Source organism: Nothobranchius furzeri, chromosome 6 (genome assembly GCF_043380555.1).
Source record: "Nothobranchius furzeri strain GRZ-AD chromosome 6, NfurGRZ-RIMD1, whole genome shotgun sequence".
Lineage (NCBI taxonomy): Eukaryota > Metazoa > Chordata > Actinopteri > Cyprinodontiformes > Nothobranchiidae > Nothobranchius > Nothobranchius furzeri.
In genome coordinates, this window is record NC_091746.1 from 19,378,227 (window position 1) to 19,397,800 (window position 19,574).

The following is a 19,574-nucleotide window of genomic DNA, read 5'->3' on the forward strand; positions in this document are numbered from 1 at the left end:
GGAGTACACTGAAACAAACCTGATCGCTGTAGGACATTCAGAAGCCAAGTTATAAGCCCACAAATGTGTAACTGGACAACTTCTTTAAATTGACACCAGATCCGGTGACCTTTGAGACATGGTTTGACCCCCTTAGGAAAGTGCTATCATCATGAAACCTTCAGATCACTTACAACTCAATAGATTCTACCTTCCTGTAACGTTTCAGCCTGATTGGACCTTGTTTTCACACAAATGGACCCAGAATGATGTGAAATAGTGCTTCGTGCAACATAATTCTGGGTGCCATTTACAAACCATAAGTGCTAATGACTCCATTCCTTTTTGTGGTTGTAGGGGCTGTTGATTGGAGTACACTAAAATAAACTTGATCTCTCTAGGACATTCAAAAGCCAAGTTATAAGCCCACACATGTGTAACTGGACTACTTCTTTAAATTGACACCAGATCCGGTGACCTTTGGGACATGGTTTGACCCCCTTAGGAAAGTGCTATCATCATGAAACGTTCAGATCACTTACAACTCAATAGATTCTACCTTCCTGTAACGTGTCAGCCTGATTGGACCTTGTTTTCACACAAATGGACCCAGAATGATGTGAAATAGTGCTTCGTGCAACATAATTCTGGGTGCCATTTACAAACCATAAGTGCTAATGACTCCATTCCTTTTTGGGGTAATGGGGGCTGTTAATTGGAGTACACTAAAACAAACCTAACCTCTCTGGGACATTCAGAAGCCAAGTTATAACCCCACAAAGATGTAACTGGACTACTTCTTTAAAGTGACACCAGGCCCGGTGACCTTTGGGACATGGTTTTACCCCCTATAGGAATGTTCGATCATCTTGAAACGTTTAGAGCACTTACAACTCAATAGATTCTACCTTCTTATAGCGTTTCAGCCTGATTGGACCTTGTTTTCACACAAATGGACCCAGAATGAAGTGAAATTGTGCTTCGTGCAACATAATTCTGGGTGCCATTTACAAACCATGAGTGCTAATGACTCCATGCCTTTTTTTGGTTGTAGGGGCTGTTTATTGCAGTACACTAAAACAAACCTGATCTCTCTAGGACATTCAGAAGCCAATTTATAAGCCCACAAATGTGTAACTGGACTACTTCTTTAAATTGACACCAGATCCAGTGACCTTTGGGACATGGTTTGACCCCCTTAGGAAGTGCTTTCATCATGAAACATTCAGATCACTTACAACTCAATAGATTCTACCTTCTTGTAACGTTTCAGCCTGATTGGACCTTGTTTTCACACAAATGGACCCAGAATGATGTGAAATTGTGCTTCGTGCAATATAATTCTGGGTGCCATTTACAAACCATAAGTGCTAATGACTTCATTCCTTTTTGTGGTTGTAGGGGCTGTTGATTGGAGTACACTAAAACAAACCTGATCTCTCTAGGACATTCAGAAGCCAAGTTATAAGCCCACAAATGTGTAACTGGACTACTTCTTTAAAGTGACACCAGATCCGGTGACCTTTGCGACATGGTTTGACCCCCTTAGGAAAGTGCTATCATCATGAAACGTTCAGATCACTTACAACTCAATAGATTCTACCTTCCTGTAACGTTTCTGCCTGATTGGACCTTGTTTTCACACAAATGAACCCAGAATGATGTGAAATTGTGCTTCGTGCAACATAATTCTGGGTGCCATTTACAAACCATAAGTGCTAATGACTCCATTCCTTTTTGTGGTTGTAGGGGCTGTTGATTGGAGTACATTAAAACAAACCTGACCTCTCTAGGACATTCAGAAGCCAAGTTATAAGCCCACAAATGTGTAACTGGACTACTACTTTAAATTGACACCAGATCCGGTGACATTTGGGACATGGTTTGACCCCCTTAGGAAAGTGCTATCATCATGAAACGTTCAGATCACTTACAACTCAATAGATTCTACCTTCCTGTAACGTTTCAGCCTGATTGGACCTTGTTTTCACACAAATGAACCCAGAATTATGTGAAATTGTGCTTCGTGCAACATAATTCTGGGTGCCATTTAAAAACCATAAGTGCTAATGACTCCATTCCTTTTTGTGGTTGTAGGGGCTGTGATTGGAGTATACTAAAACAAACCTGATCTCTCTAGGACATTCAGAAGCCAAGTTATAAGCCCACAAATGTGTAACTGGACTACTTCTTTAGACACCAGATCCAGTGACCTTTGGGACATGGTTTGACCCCCTTAGGGAAGTGCTATCATCATGAAACGTTCAGATCACTTACAACTTAATAGATTCTACCTTCCTGTAATGTTTCAGCCTGACTGGACCTTGTTTTCACACAAATGGACCCAGAATGATGTGAAATTGTGCTTCGTGCAACATAATTCTGGGTGCCATTTACAAACCATAAGTGCTAATGACTCCATTCCTTTTTGTGGTTGTAGGGGCTGTTGATTGGAGTACACTAAAACAAACCTGATCTCTCTAGGACATTCAGAAGCCAAGTTATAAGCCCACAAATGTGTAACTGAACTACTTCTTTAAATTGACACTAGATCCGGTGACCTTTGGGACATGGTTTGACCCCCTTAGGAAAGTGCTATCATTATGAAACGTTCAGATCACTTACAACTCAATAGATTCTACCTTACTGTAACATTTCAGCCTGATTGGACCTTGTTTTCATACAAATGAACCCAGAATGATGTGAAATTGTGCTTCGTGCAACGTAATTCTGGGTGCCATTTACAAACCATAAGTGCTAATGACTCCATTCCTTTTTGTGGTTGTAGGGGCTTTTGATTGGAGTACACTAAAACAAACCTAACCTCTCTAGGACATTCAGAAGCCAAGTTATAAGCCCACAAAGGTGTAACTGGACTACTTCTTTAAAGTGACACCAGGCCCGGTGACATTTGGGACATGGTTTGACCCCCTATAGGAATGTGCGATCATCTTGAAACGTTCAGATCACTTACAACTCAATAGATTCTACCTTCCTGTATTGTTTCAGCCTGATTGGACCTTGTTTTTACACAAATGAACCCAGAATGATGTGAAATTGTGCTTCGTGCAACATAATTCTGGGTGCCATTTAAAAACCATAAGTGCTAATGTCTCCATTCCTTTTTGTGGTTGTAGGGGCTGTTGAATGGAGTACACTAAAACAAACCTGATCGCTCTAGGACATTCAGAAGCCAAGGTTTAAGCCAACAAATGTGTAACTGGACTACTTCTTTAAATTGACACCAGATCCGGTGACCTTTGGGACATGGTTTGACCCCCTTAGGAAAGTGCTATCATCATGAAACGTTCAGATCACTTACAACGCAATAGATTCTACCTTCCTGTAACGTTTCAGCCTGATTGGACCTTGTTTTCACACAAATGAACCCAGAATGATGTGAAATTGTGCTTCGTGCAACATAATTCTGGGTGCCATTTAAAAACCATAAGTCTAATGACTCCATTCCTTTTTGTGGTTGTAGGGGCTGTTGATTGGAGTATACTAAAACAATTCTGATCTCTCTAGGACATTCTGAAGCCAAGTTATAAGCCCACAAATTTGTAACTGGACTACTTCTTTAGACACCAGATCCGGTGACCTTTGGGACATGGTTTGACCCCCTTAGGAAAGTGCTATCATCATGAAACGTTCAGATCACTTACAACTCAATAGATTCTACTTTCCTGTAACGTGTCAGCCTGATTGGACCTTGTTTTCACACAAATGAACCCAGAATGATGTGAAATTGTGCTTCGTGCAACATAATTCTGGGTGCCATTTAAAAACCATAAGTGCTAATGTCTCCATTCCTTTTTGTGGTTGTAGGGGCTGTTGATTGGAGTACACTAAAACAACCCTGATCGCTCTAGGACATTCAGAAGCCAAGTTATAAGCCCACAAATGTGTAACTGGACAACTTCTTTAAATTGACACCAGATCCGGTGACCTTTGAGACATGGTTTGACCCCCTTAGGAAAGTGCTATCATCATGAAACGTTCAGACCACTTACAACTCAATAGATTCTACCTTCATGTAACGTTTCAGCCTGATTGGACCTTGTTTTCACACAAATGGACCCAGAATGATGTGAAACAGTGCTTCGTGCAACATAATTCTGGGTGCCATTTACAAACCATAAGTGCTAATGACTCCATTCCTTTTTGTGGTTATAGGGGCTGTTGATTGGAGTACACTAAAATAAACTTGATCTCTCTAGGACATTCAAAAGCCAAGTTATAAGCCCACACATGTGTAACTGGACTACTTCTTTAAATTGACACCAGATCCGGTGACCTCCGGGACATGGTTTGACCCCCTTAGGAAAGTGCTATCATCATGAAACGTTCAGATCACTTGCAACTCAATAGATTCTACCTTCCTGTAACGTTTCAGCCTGATTGGACCTTGTTTTCACACAAATGGACCCAGAATGATGTGAAATAGTGCTTCGTGCAACATAATTCTGGGTGCCATTTACAAACCATAAGTGCTAATGACTCCATTCCTTTTTGGGGTAATGGGGGCTGTTAATTGGAGTACACTAAAACAAACCTAACCTCTCTGGGACATTCAGAAGCCAAGTTATAAGCCCACAAAGATGTAACTGGACTACTTCTTTAAAGTGACACCAGGCCCGGTGACCTTTGGGACATGGTTTTACCCCCTATAGGAATGTTCGATCATCTTGAAACGTTCAGATCACTTACAACTCAATAGATTCTACCTTCTTATAGCGTTTCAGCCTGATTGGACCTTGTTTTCACACCAATGGACCCAGAATGAAGTGAAATTGTGCTTCGTGCAACATCATTCTGGGTGCCATTTACAAACCATAAGAGCTAATGACTCCATTCCTTTTTGAGGTTGTAGGGGCTGTTGATTGGAGTACACTAAAACAAACCTGATCTCTCTAGGACATTCAGAAGCCAAGTTATAAGCCCACAAATTTGTAACTGGACTACTTCTTTAGACACCAGATCCGGTGACCTTTGGGACATGGTTTGACCCCCTTAGGAAAGTGCTATCATCATGAAACGTTCAGATCACTTACAACTCAATAGATTCTACTTTCCTGTAACGTTTCAGCCTGATTGGACCTTGTTTTCACACAAATGAACCCAGAATGATGTGAAATTGTGCTTCGTGCAACATAATTCTGTGTGCCATTTAAAAACCATAAGTGCTAATGACTCCATTCCTTTTTGTGGTTGTAGGGGCTGTTGATTGGAGTACACTGAAACAAACCTGATCGCTGTAGGACATTCAGAAGCCAAGTTATAAGCCCACAAATGTGTAACTGGACAACTTCTTTAAATTGACACCAGATCCGGTGACCTTTGAGACATGGTTTGACCCCCTTAGGAAAGTGCTATCATCATGAAACCTTCAGATCACTTACAACTCAATAGATTCTACCTTCCTGTAACGTTTCAGCCTGATTGGACCTTGTTTTCACACAAATGGACCCAGAATGATGTGAAATAGTGCTTCGTGCAACATAATTCTGGGTGCCATTTACAAACCATAAGTGCTAATGACTCCATTCCTTTTTGTGGTTGTAGGGGCTGTTGATTGGAGTACACTAAAATAAACTTGATCTCTCTAGGACATTCAAAAGCCAAGTTATAAGCCCACACATGTGTAACTGGACTACTTCTTTAAATTGACACCAGATCCGGTGACCTTTGGGACATGGTTTGACCCCCTTAGGAAAGTGCTATCATCATGAAACGTTCAGATCACTTACAACTCAATAGATTCTACCTTCCTGTAACGTGTCAGCCTGATTGGACCTTGTTTTCACACAAATGGACCCAGAATGATGTGAAATAGTGCTTCGTGCAACATAATTCTGGGTGCCATTTACAAACCATAAGTGCTAATGACTCCATTCCTTTTTGGGGTAATGGGGGCTGTTAATTGGAGTACACTAAAACAAACCTAACCTCTCTGGGACATTCAGAAGCCAAGTTATAACCCCACAAAGATGTAACTGGACTACTTCTTTAAAGTGACACCAGGCCCGGTGACCTTTGGGACATGGTTTTACCCCCTATAGGAATGTTCGATCATCTTGAAACGTTTAGAGCACTTACAACTCAATAGATTCTACCTTCTTATAGCGTTTCAGCCTGATTGGACCTTGTTTTCACACAAATGGACCCAGAATGAAGTGAAATTGTGCTTCGTGCAACATAATTCTGGGTGCCATTTACAAACCATAAGTGCTAATGACTCCATGCCTTTTTTTGGTTGTAGGGGCTGTTTATTGCAGTACACTAAAACAAACCTGATCTCTCTAGGACATTCAGAAGCCAATTTATAAGCCCACAAATGTGTAACTGGACTACTTCTTTAAATTGACACCAGATCCAGTGACCTTTGGGACATGGTTTGACCCCCTTAGGAAGTGCTTTCATCATGAAACATTCAGATCACTTACAACTCAATAGATTCTACCTTCTTGTAACGTTTCAGCCTGATTGGACCTTGTTTTCACACAAATGGACCCAGAATGATGTGAAATTGTGCTTCGTGCAATATAATTCTGGGTGCCATTTACAAACCATAAGTGCTAATGACTTCATTCCTTTTTGTGGTTGTAGGGGCTGTTGATTGGAGTACACTAAAACAAACCTGATCTCTCTAGGACATTCAGAAGCCAAGTTATAAGCCCACAAATGTGTAACTGGACTACTTCTTTAAAGTGACACCAGATCCGGTGACCTTTGCGACATGGTTTGACCCCCTTAGGAAAGTGCTATCATCATGAAACGTTCAGATCACTTACAACTCAATAGATTCTACCTTCCTGTAACGTTTCTGCCTGATTGGACCTTGTTTTCACACAAATGAACCCAGAATGATGTGAAATTGTGCTTCGTGCAACATAATTCTGGGTGCCATTTACAAACCATAAGTGCTAATGACTCCATTCCTTTTTGTGGTTGTAGGGGCTGTTGATTGGAGTACATTAAAACAAACCTGACCTCTCTGGGACATTCAGAAGCCAAGTTATAAGCCCACAAATGTGTAACTGGACTACTACTTTAAATTGACACCAGATCCGGTGACATTTGGGACATGGTTTGACCCCCTTAGGAAAGTGCTATCATCATGAAACGTTCAGATCACTTACAACTCAATAGATTCTACCTTCCTGTAACGTTTCAGCCTGATTGGACCTTGTTTTCACACAAATGAACCCAGAATTATGTGAAATTGTGCTTCGTGCAACATAATTCTGGGTGCCATTTAAAAACCATAAGTGCTAATGACTCCATTCCTTTTTGTGGTTGTAGGGGCTGTGATTGGAGTATACTAAAACAAACCTGATCTCTCTAGGACATTCAGAAGCCAAGTTATAAGCCCACAAATGTGTAACTGGACTACTTCTTTAGACACCAGATCCAGTGACCTTTGGGACATGGTTTGACCCCCTTAGGGAAGTGCTATCATCATGAAACGTTCAGATCACTTACAACTTAATAGATTCTACCTTCCTGTAATGTTTCAGCCTGACTGGACCTTGTTTTCACACAAATGGACCCAGAATGATGTGAAATTGTGCTTCGTGCAACATAATTCTGGGTGCCATTTACAAACCATAAGTGCTAATGACTCCATTCCTTTTTGTGGTTGTAGGGGCTGTTGATTGGAGTACACTAAAACAAACCTGATCTCTCTAGGACATTCAGAAGCCAAGTTATAAGCCCACAAATGTGTAACTGAACTACTTCTTTAAATTGACACTAGATCCGGTGACCTTTGGGACATGGTTTGACCCCCTTAGGAAAGTGCTATCATTATGAAACGTTCAGATCACTTGCAACTCAATAGATTCTACCTTCCTGTAACGTTTCAGCCTGATTGGACCTTGTTTTCACACAAATGGACCCAGAATGATGTGAAATAGTGCTTCGTGCAACATAATTCTGGGTGCCATTTACAAACCATAAGTGCTAATGACTCCATTCCTTTTTGGGGTAATGGGGGCTGTTAATTGGAGTACACTAAAACAAACCTAACCTCTCTGGGACATTCAGAAGCCAAGTTATAACCCCACAAAGATGTAACTGGACTACTTCTTTAAAGTGACACCAGGCCCGGTGACCTTTGGGACATGGTTTTACCCCCTATAGGAATGTTCGATCATCTTGAAACGTTTAGAGCACTTACAACTCAATAGATTCTACCTTCTTATAGCGTTTCAGCCTGATTGGACCTTGTTTTCACACAAATGGACCCAGAATGAAGTGAAATTGTGCTTCGTGCAACATAATTCTGGGTGCCATTTACAAACCATAAGTGCTAATGACTCCATGCCTTTTTTTGGTTGTAGGGGCTGTTTATTGCAGTACACTAAAACAAACCTGATCTCTCTAGGACATTCAGAAGCCAATTTATAAGCCCACAAATGTGTAACTGGACTACTTCTTTAAATTGACACCAGATCCAGTGACCTTTGGGACATGGTTTGACCCCCTTAGGAAGTGCTATCATCATGAAACATTCAGATCACATACAACTCAATAGATTCTACCTTCTTGTAACGTTTCAGCCTGATTGGACCTTGTTTTCACACAAATGGACCCAGAATGATGTGAAATTGTGCTTCGTGCAATATAATTCTGGGTGCCATTTACAAACCATAAGTGCTAATGACTCCATTCCTTTTTGTGGTTGTAGGGGCTGTTGATTGGAGTACACTAAAACAAACCTGATCTCTCTAGGACATTCAGAAGCCAAGTTATAAGCCCACAAATGTGTAACTGGACTACTTCTTTAAAGTGACACCAGATCCGGTGACCTTTGCGACATGGTTTGACCCCCTTAGGAAAGTGCTATCATCATGAAACGTTCAGATCACTTACAACTCAATAGATTCTACCTTCCTGTAACGTTTCTGCCTGATTGGACCTTGTTTTCACACAAATGAACCCAGAATGATGTGAAATTGTGCTTCGTGCAACATAATTCTGGGTGCCATTTACAAACCATAAGTGCTAATGACTCCATTCCTTTTTGTGGTTGTAGGGGCTGTTGATTGGAGTACATTAAAACAAACCTGACCTCTCTAGGACATTCAGAAGCCAAGTTATAAGCCCACAAATGTGTAACTGGACTACTACTTTAAATTGACACCAGATCCGGTGACATTTGGGACATGGTTTGACCCCCTTAGGAAAGTGCTATCATCATGAAACGTTCAGATCACTTACAACTCAATAGATTCTACCTTCCTGTAACGTTTCAGCCTGATTGGACCTTGTTTTCACACAAATGAACCCAGAATTATGTGAAATTGTGCTTCGTGCAACATAATTCTGGGTGCCATTTAAAAACCATAAGTGCTAATGACTCCATTCCTTTTTGTGGTTGTAGGGGCTGTGATTGGAGTATACTAAAACAAACCTGATCTCTCTAGGACATTCAGAAGCCAAGTTATAAGCCCACAAATGTGTAACTGGACTACTTCTTTAGACACCAGATCCAGTGACCTTTGGGACATGGTTTGACCCCCTTAGGGAAGTGCTATCATCATGAAACGTTCAGATCACTTACAACTTAATAGATTCTACCTTCCTGTAATGTTTCAGCCTGACTGGACCTTGTTTTCACACAAATGGACCCAGAATGATGTGAAATTGTGCTTCGTGCAACATAATTCTGGGTGCCATTTACAAACCATAAGTGCTAATGACTCCATTCCTTTTTGTGGTTGTAGGGGCTGTTGATTGGAGTACACTAAAACAAACCTGATCTCTCTAGGACATTCAGAAGCCAAGTTATAAGCCCACAAATGTGTAACTGAACTACTTCTTTAAATTGACACTAGATCCGGTGACCTTTGGGACATGGTTTGACCCCCTTAGGAAAGTGCTATCATTATGAAACGTTCAGATCACTTACAACTCAATAGATTCTACCTTCCTGTAACATTTCAGCCTGATTGGACCTTGTTTTCATACAAATGAACCCAGAATGATGTGAAATTGTGCTTCGTGCAACGTAATTCTGGGTGCCATTTACAAACCATAAGTGCTAATGACTCCATTCCTTTTTGCGGTTGTAGGGGCTTTTGATTGGAGTACACTAAAACAAACCTAACCTCTCTAGGACATTCAGAAGCCAAGTTATAAGCCCACAAAGGTGTAACTGGACTACTTCTTTAAAGTGACACCAGGCCCGGTGACATTTGGGACATGGTTTGACCCCCTATAGGAATGTGCGATCATCTTGAAACGTTCAGATCACTTACAACTCAATAGATTCTACCTTCCTGTATTGTTTCAGCCTGGTTGGACCTTGTTTTTACACAAATGAACCCAGAATGATGTGAAATTGTGCTTCGTGCAACATAATTCTGGGTGCCATTTAAAAACCATAAGTGCTAATGTCTCCATTCCTTTTTGTGGTTGTAGGGGCTGTTGAATGGAGTACACTAAAACAAACCTGATCGCTCTAGGACATTCAGAAGCCAAGGTTTAAGCCCACAAATGTGTAACTGGACTACTTCTTTAAATTGACACCAGATCCGGTGACCTTTGGGACATGGTTTGACCCCCTTAGGAAAGTGCTATCATCATGAAACGTTCAGATCACTTACAACGCAATAGATTCTACCTTCCTGTAACGTTTCAGCCTGATTGGACCTTGTTTTCACACAAATGAACCCAGAATGATGTGAAATTGTGCTTCGTGCAACATAATTCTGGGTGCCATTTAAAAACCATAAGTCTAATGACTCCATTCCTTTTTGTGGTTGTAGGGGCTGTTGATTGGAGTATACTAAAACAATTCTGATCTCTCTAGGACATTCTGAAGCCAAGTTATAAGCCCACAAATTTGTAACTGGACTACTTCTTTAGACACCAGATCCGGTGACCTTTGGGACATGGTTTGACCCCCTTAGGAAAGTGCTATCATCATGAAACGTTCAGACCACTTACAACTCAATAGATTCTACCTTCATGTAACGTTTCAGCCTGATTGGACCTTGTTTTCACACAAATGGACCCAGAATGATGTGAAACAGTGCTTCGTGCAACATAATTCTGGGTGCCATTTACAAACCATAAGTGCTAATGACTCCATTCCTTTTTGTGGTTGTAGGGGCTGTTGATTGGAGTACACTAAAATAAACTTGATCTCTTTAGGACATTCAAAAGCCAAGTTATAAGCCCACACATGTGTAACTGGACTACTTCTTTAAATTGACACCAGATCCGGTGACCTCCGGGACATGGTTTGACCCCCTTAGGAAAGTGCTATCATCATGAAACGTTCAGATCACTTGCAACTCAATAGATTCTACCTTCCTGTAACGTTTCAGCCTAATTGGACCTTGTTTTCACACAAATGGACCCAGAATGATGTGAAATAGTGCTTCGTGCAACATAATTCTGGGTGCCATTTACAAACCATAAGTGCTAATGACTCCATTCCTTTTTGGGGTAATGGGGGCTGTTAATTGGAGTACACTAAAACAAACCTAACCTCTCTGGGACATTCAGAAGCCAAGTTATAAGCCCACAAAGATGTAACTGGACTACTTCTTTAAAGTGACACCAGGCCCGGTGACCTTTGGGACATGGTTTTACCCCCTATAGGAATGTTCGATCATCTTGAAACGTTCAGATCACTTACAACTCAATAGATTCTACCTTCTTATAGCGTTTCAGCCTGATTGGACCTTGTTTTCACACAAATGGACCCAGAATGAAGTGAAATTGTGCTTCGTGCAACATCATTCTGGGTGCCATTTACAAACCATAAGAGCTAATGACTCCATTCCTTTTTGAGGTTGTAGGGGCTGTTGATTGGAGTACACTAAAACAAACCTGATCTCTCTAGGACATTCAGAAGCCAAGTTATAAGCCCACAAATTTGTAACTGGACTACACTGCAAAAACCAACCTGCTTAATACTAGACAAATACACTTTTTTAAAGTCAATAATAACTAAAAACAAGTTAAATTATCTGCCAGTGCAGTGAGTGAATTTTTCTTGGTAAGATTTCTTGAAATAAGAATAATATCTAGACTTAAACAAAGCTAAAAGTAAGTGTTTTACACTTATTCTAGGCAACACACAAGACAATTAAATCTTGAAATAAGCCTTACATGCCTATTTCAGGCAATGAAAATTACAATAGAATCTTAAAATAAGCTGTTACCAGTTGTTCTAAGCAAAAAACTGTGGAAGTTAAATCTGCAAATAAGCATAAAACACTTACTCTAAGGAACAAATAAGGCAAATAATCTAAAAACTAGTAAATTTAATAATTTTTTCCTGCTTTTTACCCTTAAATTTAGCAAATAAATCCTAAAAGTAGAGCTATAAGATTATATTTCTCATTATGGACTAAATATAATAAAACTGAAACGGAGCAAGTGTCAAACTTTTATTTCTCCACTTTAACAATTACACACAGGTATGCAAATGAAAATGTGCCTTGTACAGGTCTGACAATTTCCTTATAACCCTCCCACTGTCCTAATGGGTGTGGCCCCACGAGGAAAGTAGATCATTGAGCAGTGTGGATGGTTTATCCCTTGGGTCCATGTGGCAGGGGTGAGGTGGTGCTCACTCCTCACCCCTGCCACATGGACCCAAGGGATAAACCATCCACACTGCTCAATGATCTACTTTCCTCGTGGGGCCACACCCATTAGGACAGTGGGAGGGTTAAACCTGTTTAAACATGTCAACTTTTGTTTCTACTGAGATCAAACTAAATGTAGTGTAGAGAATTACTGAAATATGCAAACATGAACAAAAATGCTGCACTTTTATGAGAGAACATGATGAAGAGTTCTGTGTTGTCCTCAACATAAAACCAAAACCAATGTTATAATAGAAACAACATGAACAATATCACAAGCATAAATCAACAGGTTTTTAGTATAACTTTCAAGGTTCATTTGGTCAGAGACATGAGATATTTCAGTAACCATCTGCAGGCCATAGATGATGGTGGATTAAACATGAGGATTTCAACATAATCCTATTGTCTGACCGACTGAACCTGGAATGTTATAGTAAAAGGCACAATAATGAATATAAAATACATTGAATGTAAGTAACTAAGTGAAAGAAAAGGGGGGATCTCTGGTCTGTGCAGCTCTTTAAATTACAGTTCCATCAGTAACTGTACCCCATAATCTCACTAAATGTACAACTACTTTCCAATAAATGCGTACCATTCGGCCAGGGCTTTTTTGTAATATGATGTAGTGTCACGCTCATGAATAGCATCCTGGAGAACTTCTATGGCGTTTAAAGCGTGCCACAACCCGTGCACGCGCATTGGGTCCACAGCGCGCGTGTGAACGGGACTCGCGAGCGGAAATATACATGGCGAGAGGTCATTTGTGCACTGAGAGGGAGCAAACTGTGTCTGTGAGCGCACAAGGATGTGCACAAGTGACAAACCTGCGTGCGCGCGTTGTCAACGAGCACACGGCAGAGGAAAACGTGCGCGCGCGGCAGCCTCTGTGCGCGCTCGGCAGCCTCTCTGCGCGCTCGGTTTCTGACTCCTGCTCGCTCGGCTGTAAGGGTTTTGGCACTCTGGAGGCGTGGCCTGTGGCAGATCTTCTCTGTCCTCTGATTGGTTAGTGTACCCCGCACTTTACCCTCTACCTATCTATACAAAAAAGTCTGCTATTCAAGCAGTTGCTGGCATAGCTCAGTTGGGAGAGCGGGTGACTCTCGCCCCGGAGAATCCGGGTTCGAGGCCGGGCAAGGAAAATGCAGTAGATGTCATGTTAATTTTTCTTAATTTCAGGTATTTTACAGTTGTGACCGTTCAACTGTCATTAAACGTCCGAATGTTTGCTGGGCAGTGTTTTAAAGAGTGCACATAAGCTAGATGGTTTTAACCATAGAAAATTACATTTTTTGTGATACTGGAAAAATACATACTGAAATAAAACTACTGATTGAAAACTTTATGACTGTGGTTGTACAATATATGACTCACTAATACACTGCAAACTCCCTTAGAGTGGGGCTTCCAGAGAGAGAGAGAGAGAGAGAGAGAGAGAGACAGAGAGAGAAAAGTTCTTGCCTCATTAATGAATTGTTTATTTTTTTCAGTATTTAATTGACAAATTATCCTTTCAAATAATTAATTGATGAGTTACATAATTGTCCATTTAGAATTGTTGAATGGACTGAGTCAAGTTTGGTGCACTTTATATATTTCAAAACATGTTTTTTTTTATTTTAATGATGCATATAAATAATTTAAATGTTAATTTAATGAAATATTTCTATTTTTTCATTACCTCACCCTTGTTTTGACAAAAACGGGACCTTGCTGGATAATATCATGGAGAAACTATTTGTTCACAGTACATGGCTCAGTGAGGATCTGTGTACCAAAGGAGGAGATACTCAGAAATCTGTCTGCAGATTGTTACAACCCAGACTGGAAGTGGTGGGCTGTAATAAGAAAGGAGACCAAACAGAGGAGTGGGGGTTCAACAACTGATTTATTTAACAAAAGTAAGGATTTACTAAAGCAAGTTAGTGAACAGAAAATGGCCAGTGAGGACTCTCCACCACACAGGAGAGACCCAGTGAAAGCAGAAAAACAGTAGGCTTTGTAGGCAGCACCACACCCTGAGCCCAGGTGCCTCCAAGGCTGCTTAACCAGCTGCCTACAACAGAAGAAAAACACAATTAAACACAAATGAAAACCCAATGAGACGGTGGGGGCATCACAACACGTTCAGGACTACCCAAACACCAGTAATTCTTGACTGCACTGATCTGAGGTGTCAATGGCCATATTCCCCTCTCTTCCAGAGTCATATATTTTCCTCAAGTTCAACTGCACTCTGAAGAGGCTCATTTGGATTGTGCCACATAGGCCAGTGACCTTTGTCTCAGCACTGTATGCTGGAACTATCAGCGACCAACCTGGGAATCTGGTGTGATGAAAATGCTACAACTAGAGATGGTCATCTTGGTAGACAGGGGTTTCTTCATTGATGACATTGTGCCCTGCAAAGTGTACAGGCCAGCTTTCCTTTCTGGCAAACCTCAAATGTCTGCATGTAAAGTTATAGAAACAGAAGCCATAACATCTCTGAGTGCATGTGGAGCGCTCCATTCATCTGGTCCAAGAACACAAGCATTTTGATTGTTATTCCCCTCCTTGCATTTGTAAACAATCAGCTATATGCTGTGGTTTTTCTCCTTACCAACTTTTAAAATAGCCCACTAGTGAAGGCCTGGGCAAAGAAGCCTGATGTCTGAGAACCTCAACATATGTACGGCAACCACACTGTATATTTACACACTTTCATAAAGAAACTGCATATCAAGCTTTCATTCAGATGACCTTCAACAGTGCTGCACCCTGCTGAGGGACATCCGAGTAAAACCTTGAGATGGCCATTTTCTGTTCACTAACTTGCTTTAGTAAATCCTTACTTTTGTTAAATAAATCAGTTGTTGAACCCCCACTGCTCTGTTTGGTCTCCTTTCTTATTACAGCCCGCCACTTCCAGTCTGGGTTGTAACAATCTGCAGACAGATTTCTGAGTATCTCCTCCTTTGGTACACAGATCCTTACGGAGCCATGTACTGTGAACAAATAGTTTCTCCATGATATTATCCAGCAAGGTCCCGTTTTTGTCAAAACAAGGGTGAGGTAATGAAAAAATAGAAATATTTCATTAAATTAACATTTAAATTATTTATATGCATCATTAAAATAAAAAAAAACATGTTTTGAAATATATAAAGTGCACCAAACTTGACTCAGTCCATTCAACAATTCTAAATGGACAATTATGTAACTCATCAATTAATTATTTGAAAGGATAATTTGTCAATTAAATACTGAAAAAAATAAACAATTCATTAATGAGGCAAGAACTTTTCTCTCTCTGTCTCTCTCTCTCTCTCTCTCTCTCTCTGGAAGCCCCACTCTAAGGGAGTTTGCAGTGTATTAGTGAGTCATATATTGTACAACCACAGTCATAAAGTTTTCAATCAGTAGTTTTATTTCAGTATGTATTTTTCCAGTATCACAAAAAATGTAATTTTCTATGGTTAAAACCATCTAGCTTATGTGCACTTTTTAAAACACTGCCCAGCAAACATTCGGACGTTTAATGACAGTTGAACGGTCACAACTGTAAAATACCTGAAACTAAGAAAAATTAACATGACATCTACTGCATTATCCTTGCCCGGCCTCGAACCTGGATCCTCCGGGGCGAGAGTCACCCGCTCTTCCAACTGAGCTATGCCAGCAACTACTTTACCAGCAGACTTTTTTATATAGATAGGTAGAGGGTAAAGTGCGGGGTACACTAACCAATCAGAGGACAGAGAAAATCTGCCACAGGCCACGCCTCCAGAGTGCCAAAACCCTTACAGCCGAGCGAGCAGGAGTCAGAAACCGAGCGCGCAGAGAGGCTGCCGAGCGCGCACAGAGGCTGCCGCGCGCGCACGTTTTCCTCTGCCGTGTGCTCGTTGACAACGCGCGCACGCAGGTTTGTCACTTGTGCACATCCTTGTGCGCTCACAGACACAGTTTGCTCCCTCTCAGTGCACAAATGACCTCTCGCCATGTATATTTCCGCTCGCGAGTCCCGTTCACACGCGCGCTGCCATGTATATTTTCGCTCGCGAGTCCCATTCACACGCGCGCTGTGGACCCAATGCGCGTGCACGGGTTTTGACACGGGTATGACGCGATAAACTTCTGTCTGAATGACAGACAGTAGGGTTGCCACGCATTTGGGATAAGTCAGATGGAGTGTATAAAAGTATGCCATCACATAAATCATAGCCTCACCAAGTTTTTCTTTGTCAAATGTTGTAACTGGCAAATTCCCAACAGCAATAACACACTTGCATCCATCGAACATCACCACTGGACATGACAAGCTTCGTTTCTGGAGGACTGCATCTGGATCTTCTGTAGGCTGCAAGACAGACATGGCACACATTTTTAGTCATAACCTCAAAAACATTTAACCCTTTTCTTTGTTGATTACACACTTTTTGTGTTTTAACTCATGGTTTATCTGTGTCTGGCCATAAGTCCCTAGAAATAGCAGGCAACACTTATAATGTTTTTCTGGTCACTTCGAACAGCAGGAGAAGCATTGAGGAAAAAAAATGGAAGAGCTTGAAAAAAAGCTACCTAAAGAATAGTCCCGGTGAAAGTCACATGCATGAGTGACTTTAAACTACTCCATGGATGTTTTATTTTAGAAAACAATGCTATAAAAACTTGATTTAGCATTACCCCTCCTTCATTTTGTTGTAGTGAGTCTGTAGTATATCTTTATAAAGCAAATTACACAAAACAAACCTTCAGGACATGTAGAAATGCATCAGAAGCAGTCCCCATCTTTTTGGGTGGATGGGCAGGTGAGGGAAAGAGTGTTGGAAGAGCCTTCATCAATGCAAGATGGGCTTCAGCTGTACACAGCAAAAACAAACCTGCATAAACTTACATTTAAAAGGATGAGAACTTTGTATTCAAATTTTTATGCTTACTTTTGTCCATAGTCATTGGTGGATTCATTGCCTTCTTTGACACGCCATAGAATTCCACCCTGGAGCAAAATTCTTGCCATCTTTGTTTGATTTGACTGATGAACTTGTTGTTGTGTGGATCCAAAATTATGCGCAGCTCACCCAACACCTACAATATTAAACACAGATAAAAAATAAAAAAACTCAAATAACAGAGAAAATACATTTCTAATTTGATTCCAATTATGAACTCTCCCAATAGCGTACATGATGCAGTTCTTTAAAGCATGGATATGCATCCAAGATGTGGGAAGCTCTGTTCTCCTCTTTCAAGGAGTCTGAGTCAATGAAGGCTCTTCTGGAGTCAAACTCGAGGTCTAATAACTGGGACACATCTTCTTGGTTTGGTTTCGGCTTCTTGCACATTTCTTGTAATGTTCTGTAAAGTCTTGCTTGTATTTGCGGACTAACCCTGCCAGCTAAAATGGGGAGAAGTACAAGAGCATTTTATAGACTTATACATAACAATGGCTATATGGCTTGTGTGTCGATAAACATTTTAAAAAATTACATGTATGTACTCACATGAAGTGGAAGCATCAGAACTGCTTGCAGGTGATAACAGCAGATTAGATGCACCACTGGAAGAACTGCAATCAACATCTTCATCATCAGCTTCTTTATCAGTTGGAGAGAGGTCAGTGAGTCTTCTCTTTGGCCGGCCCCTGTCTGGTGTTGGCCGTTGCTTTTTTACAGGAGTTTTAATATTTTGCAGCCTTTTTAGTAACTTTGCGTTGATGCTCTCCTGGTGACAAATGCATATATTTCATGCTTACTAAACAAAACAAAATGATTCATGGAGGAGACAAATAGACGAACTTACGTGTTTCACGCTTGCATCATTATCCTTTAGCATAGGATAATATTCCACGATTATTTTAGCCATTGCAGTGATTTCGTTCTTAGAGGGGTATCGCTCCATTTGGCCTTCGCTTGCTCTCAAAAGGGACACCATACTTGTGATTGTATTTCTCACTAGTCTGCATCTCAGTTCTTTGGACATGACACATTCATGTTCCCGGCTAACATGGGCCAAATCATAGTAACTCTTTCTGCATTGCTCCAACTCACTGTCTGTGTACACTACATATTCCGGAGGACTGGGGAGCTGCAAGGTCTTCTGCTGGCTTTTTTTAGCATCAGGACTTTGAGGCCTGGCTGTTGGAACTACCCTGGGTGAAGAATATGTTTCAGGGGTCTGTGTTACAGGACGGTCTTCCTGGTATAAGGTGAGAAAAGAAAAGTTTCAAGTAATGCAAAAATAAAAGCACACTTTCTAGAGATTTGCTGAAATAAATAGTTTTACACAATACCTCAGGGTGAATTACTGACCACACACGCTTTCTAGTGAGAAAGTGTTCAGGCCCAGGAAACAGGTCCCTCAGATCCTCGCAGCTCAAAGTTGAGAGCATGGGCTCGTCAATGCATGCAGCTAACAAAAAGACAAATGCCAGTTAACCACACACACACACACACACACACACACACACACACATGTAATATGAAATCTAACCTGTAAGGATAGATACTGTTACGTGATCCAGCTTCTCCATAGCTCAATCACCTGCAAAACAAATATATTTTGTCATTTGATTAAATTTTTTGATTCCTGAATAAAACTATTGAGCCCACTTTAATAAATCTAATTAATATAAAAATAACAAAAGATTTTTTCAGGAGGATGATTAAGATGAATGTCCAGCAGACATGCTCCGCTGTTTAGCTGTAAAATGGGAAAAGGAGACTTGCTAATTTATTTAATAATCGTTCTCTAAAACTCGTGCCAGGGATGCTAAGCTAACGCTAGCATTTGTTAGCATGCTCCGTTAGACATTCCCGCCCAAATAAAAATCTATTCTGTCCGCTTGAGTTGAAAACAACAATTAGGCTGAACACTGCTTATATATAACATTTTAAAATTGCTTAACTCTCTCTTGCTTATATATCACATTTTAAAATTGCTTACCTCTCTCTATTCATGAAGTGTTTGTTCTCATACAGTTTTTTCTTGCCACTGTAACGA

General features: G+C 40.7%; 1 protein-coding gene across 1 annotated transcript in view; it reads right to left on the bottom strand.

The window, feature by feature from the left end:
* LOC139070481 (uncharacterized) overlaps positions 1–18,875 on the bottom strand; it is a 50,077-nt gene extending 31,202 nt beyond the window's left edge. Inside the window, exons 1-6 of the mRNA XM_070552786.1 lie at positions 18,375–18,875; positions 18,077–18,296; positions 17,759–17,970; positions 17,513–17,660; positions 17,325–17,434; positions 16,650–16,932 (exon numbers count right to left, since the gene is read on the bottom strand). Coding sequence (XP_070408887.1) covers positions 16,650–16,932; positions 17,325–17,434; positions 17,513–17,660; positions 17,759–17,970; positions 18,077–18,296; positions 18,375–18,554 — 1,153 coding nt within the window. The 5' untranslated portion in view covers positions 18,555–18,875. The remainder of the gene's footprint in view (positions 1–16,649; positions 16,933–17,324; positions 17,435–17,512; positions 17,661–17,758; positions 17,971–18,076; positions 18,297–18,374) is intronic.
* Positions 18,876–19,574: the final 699 nt, after the last annotated feature.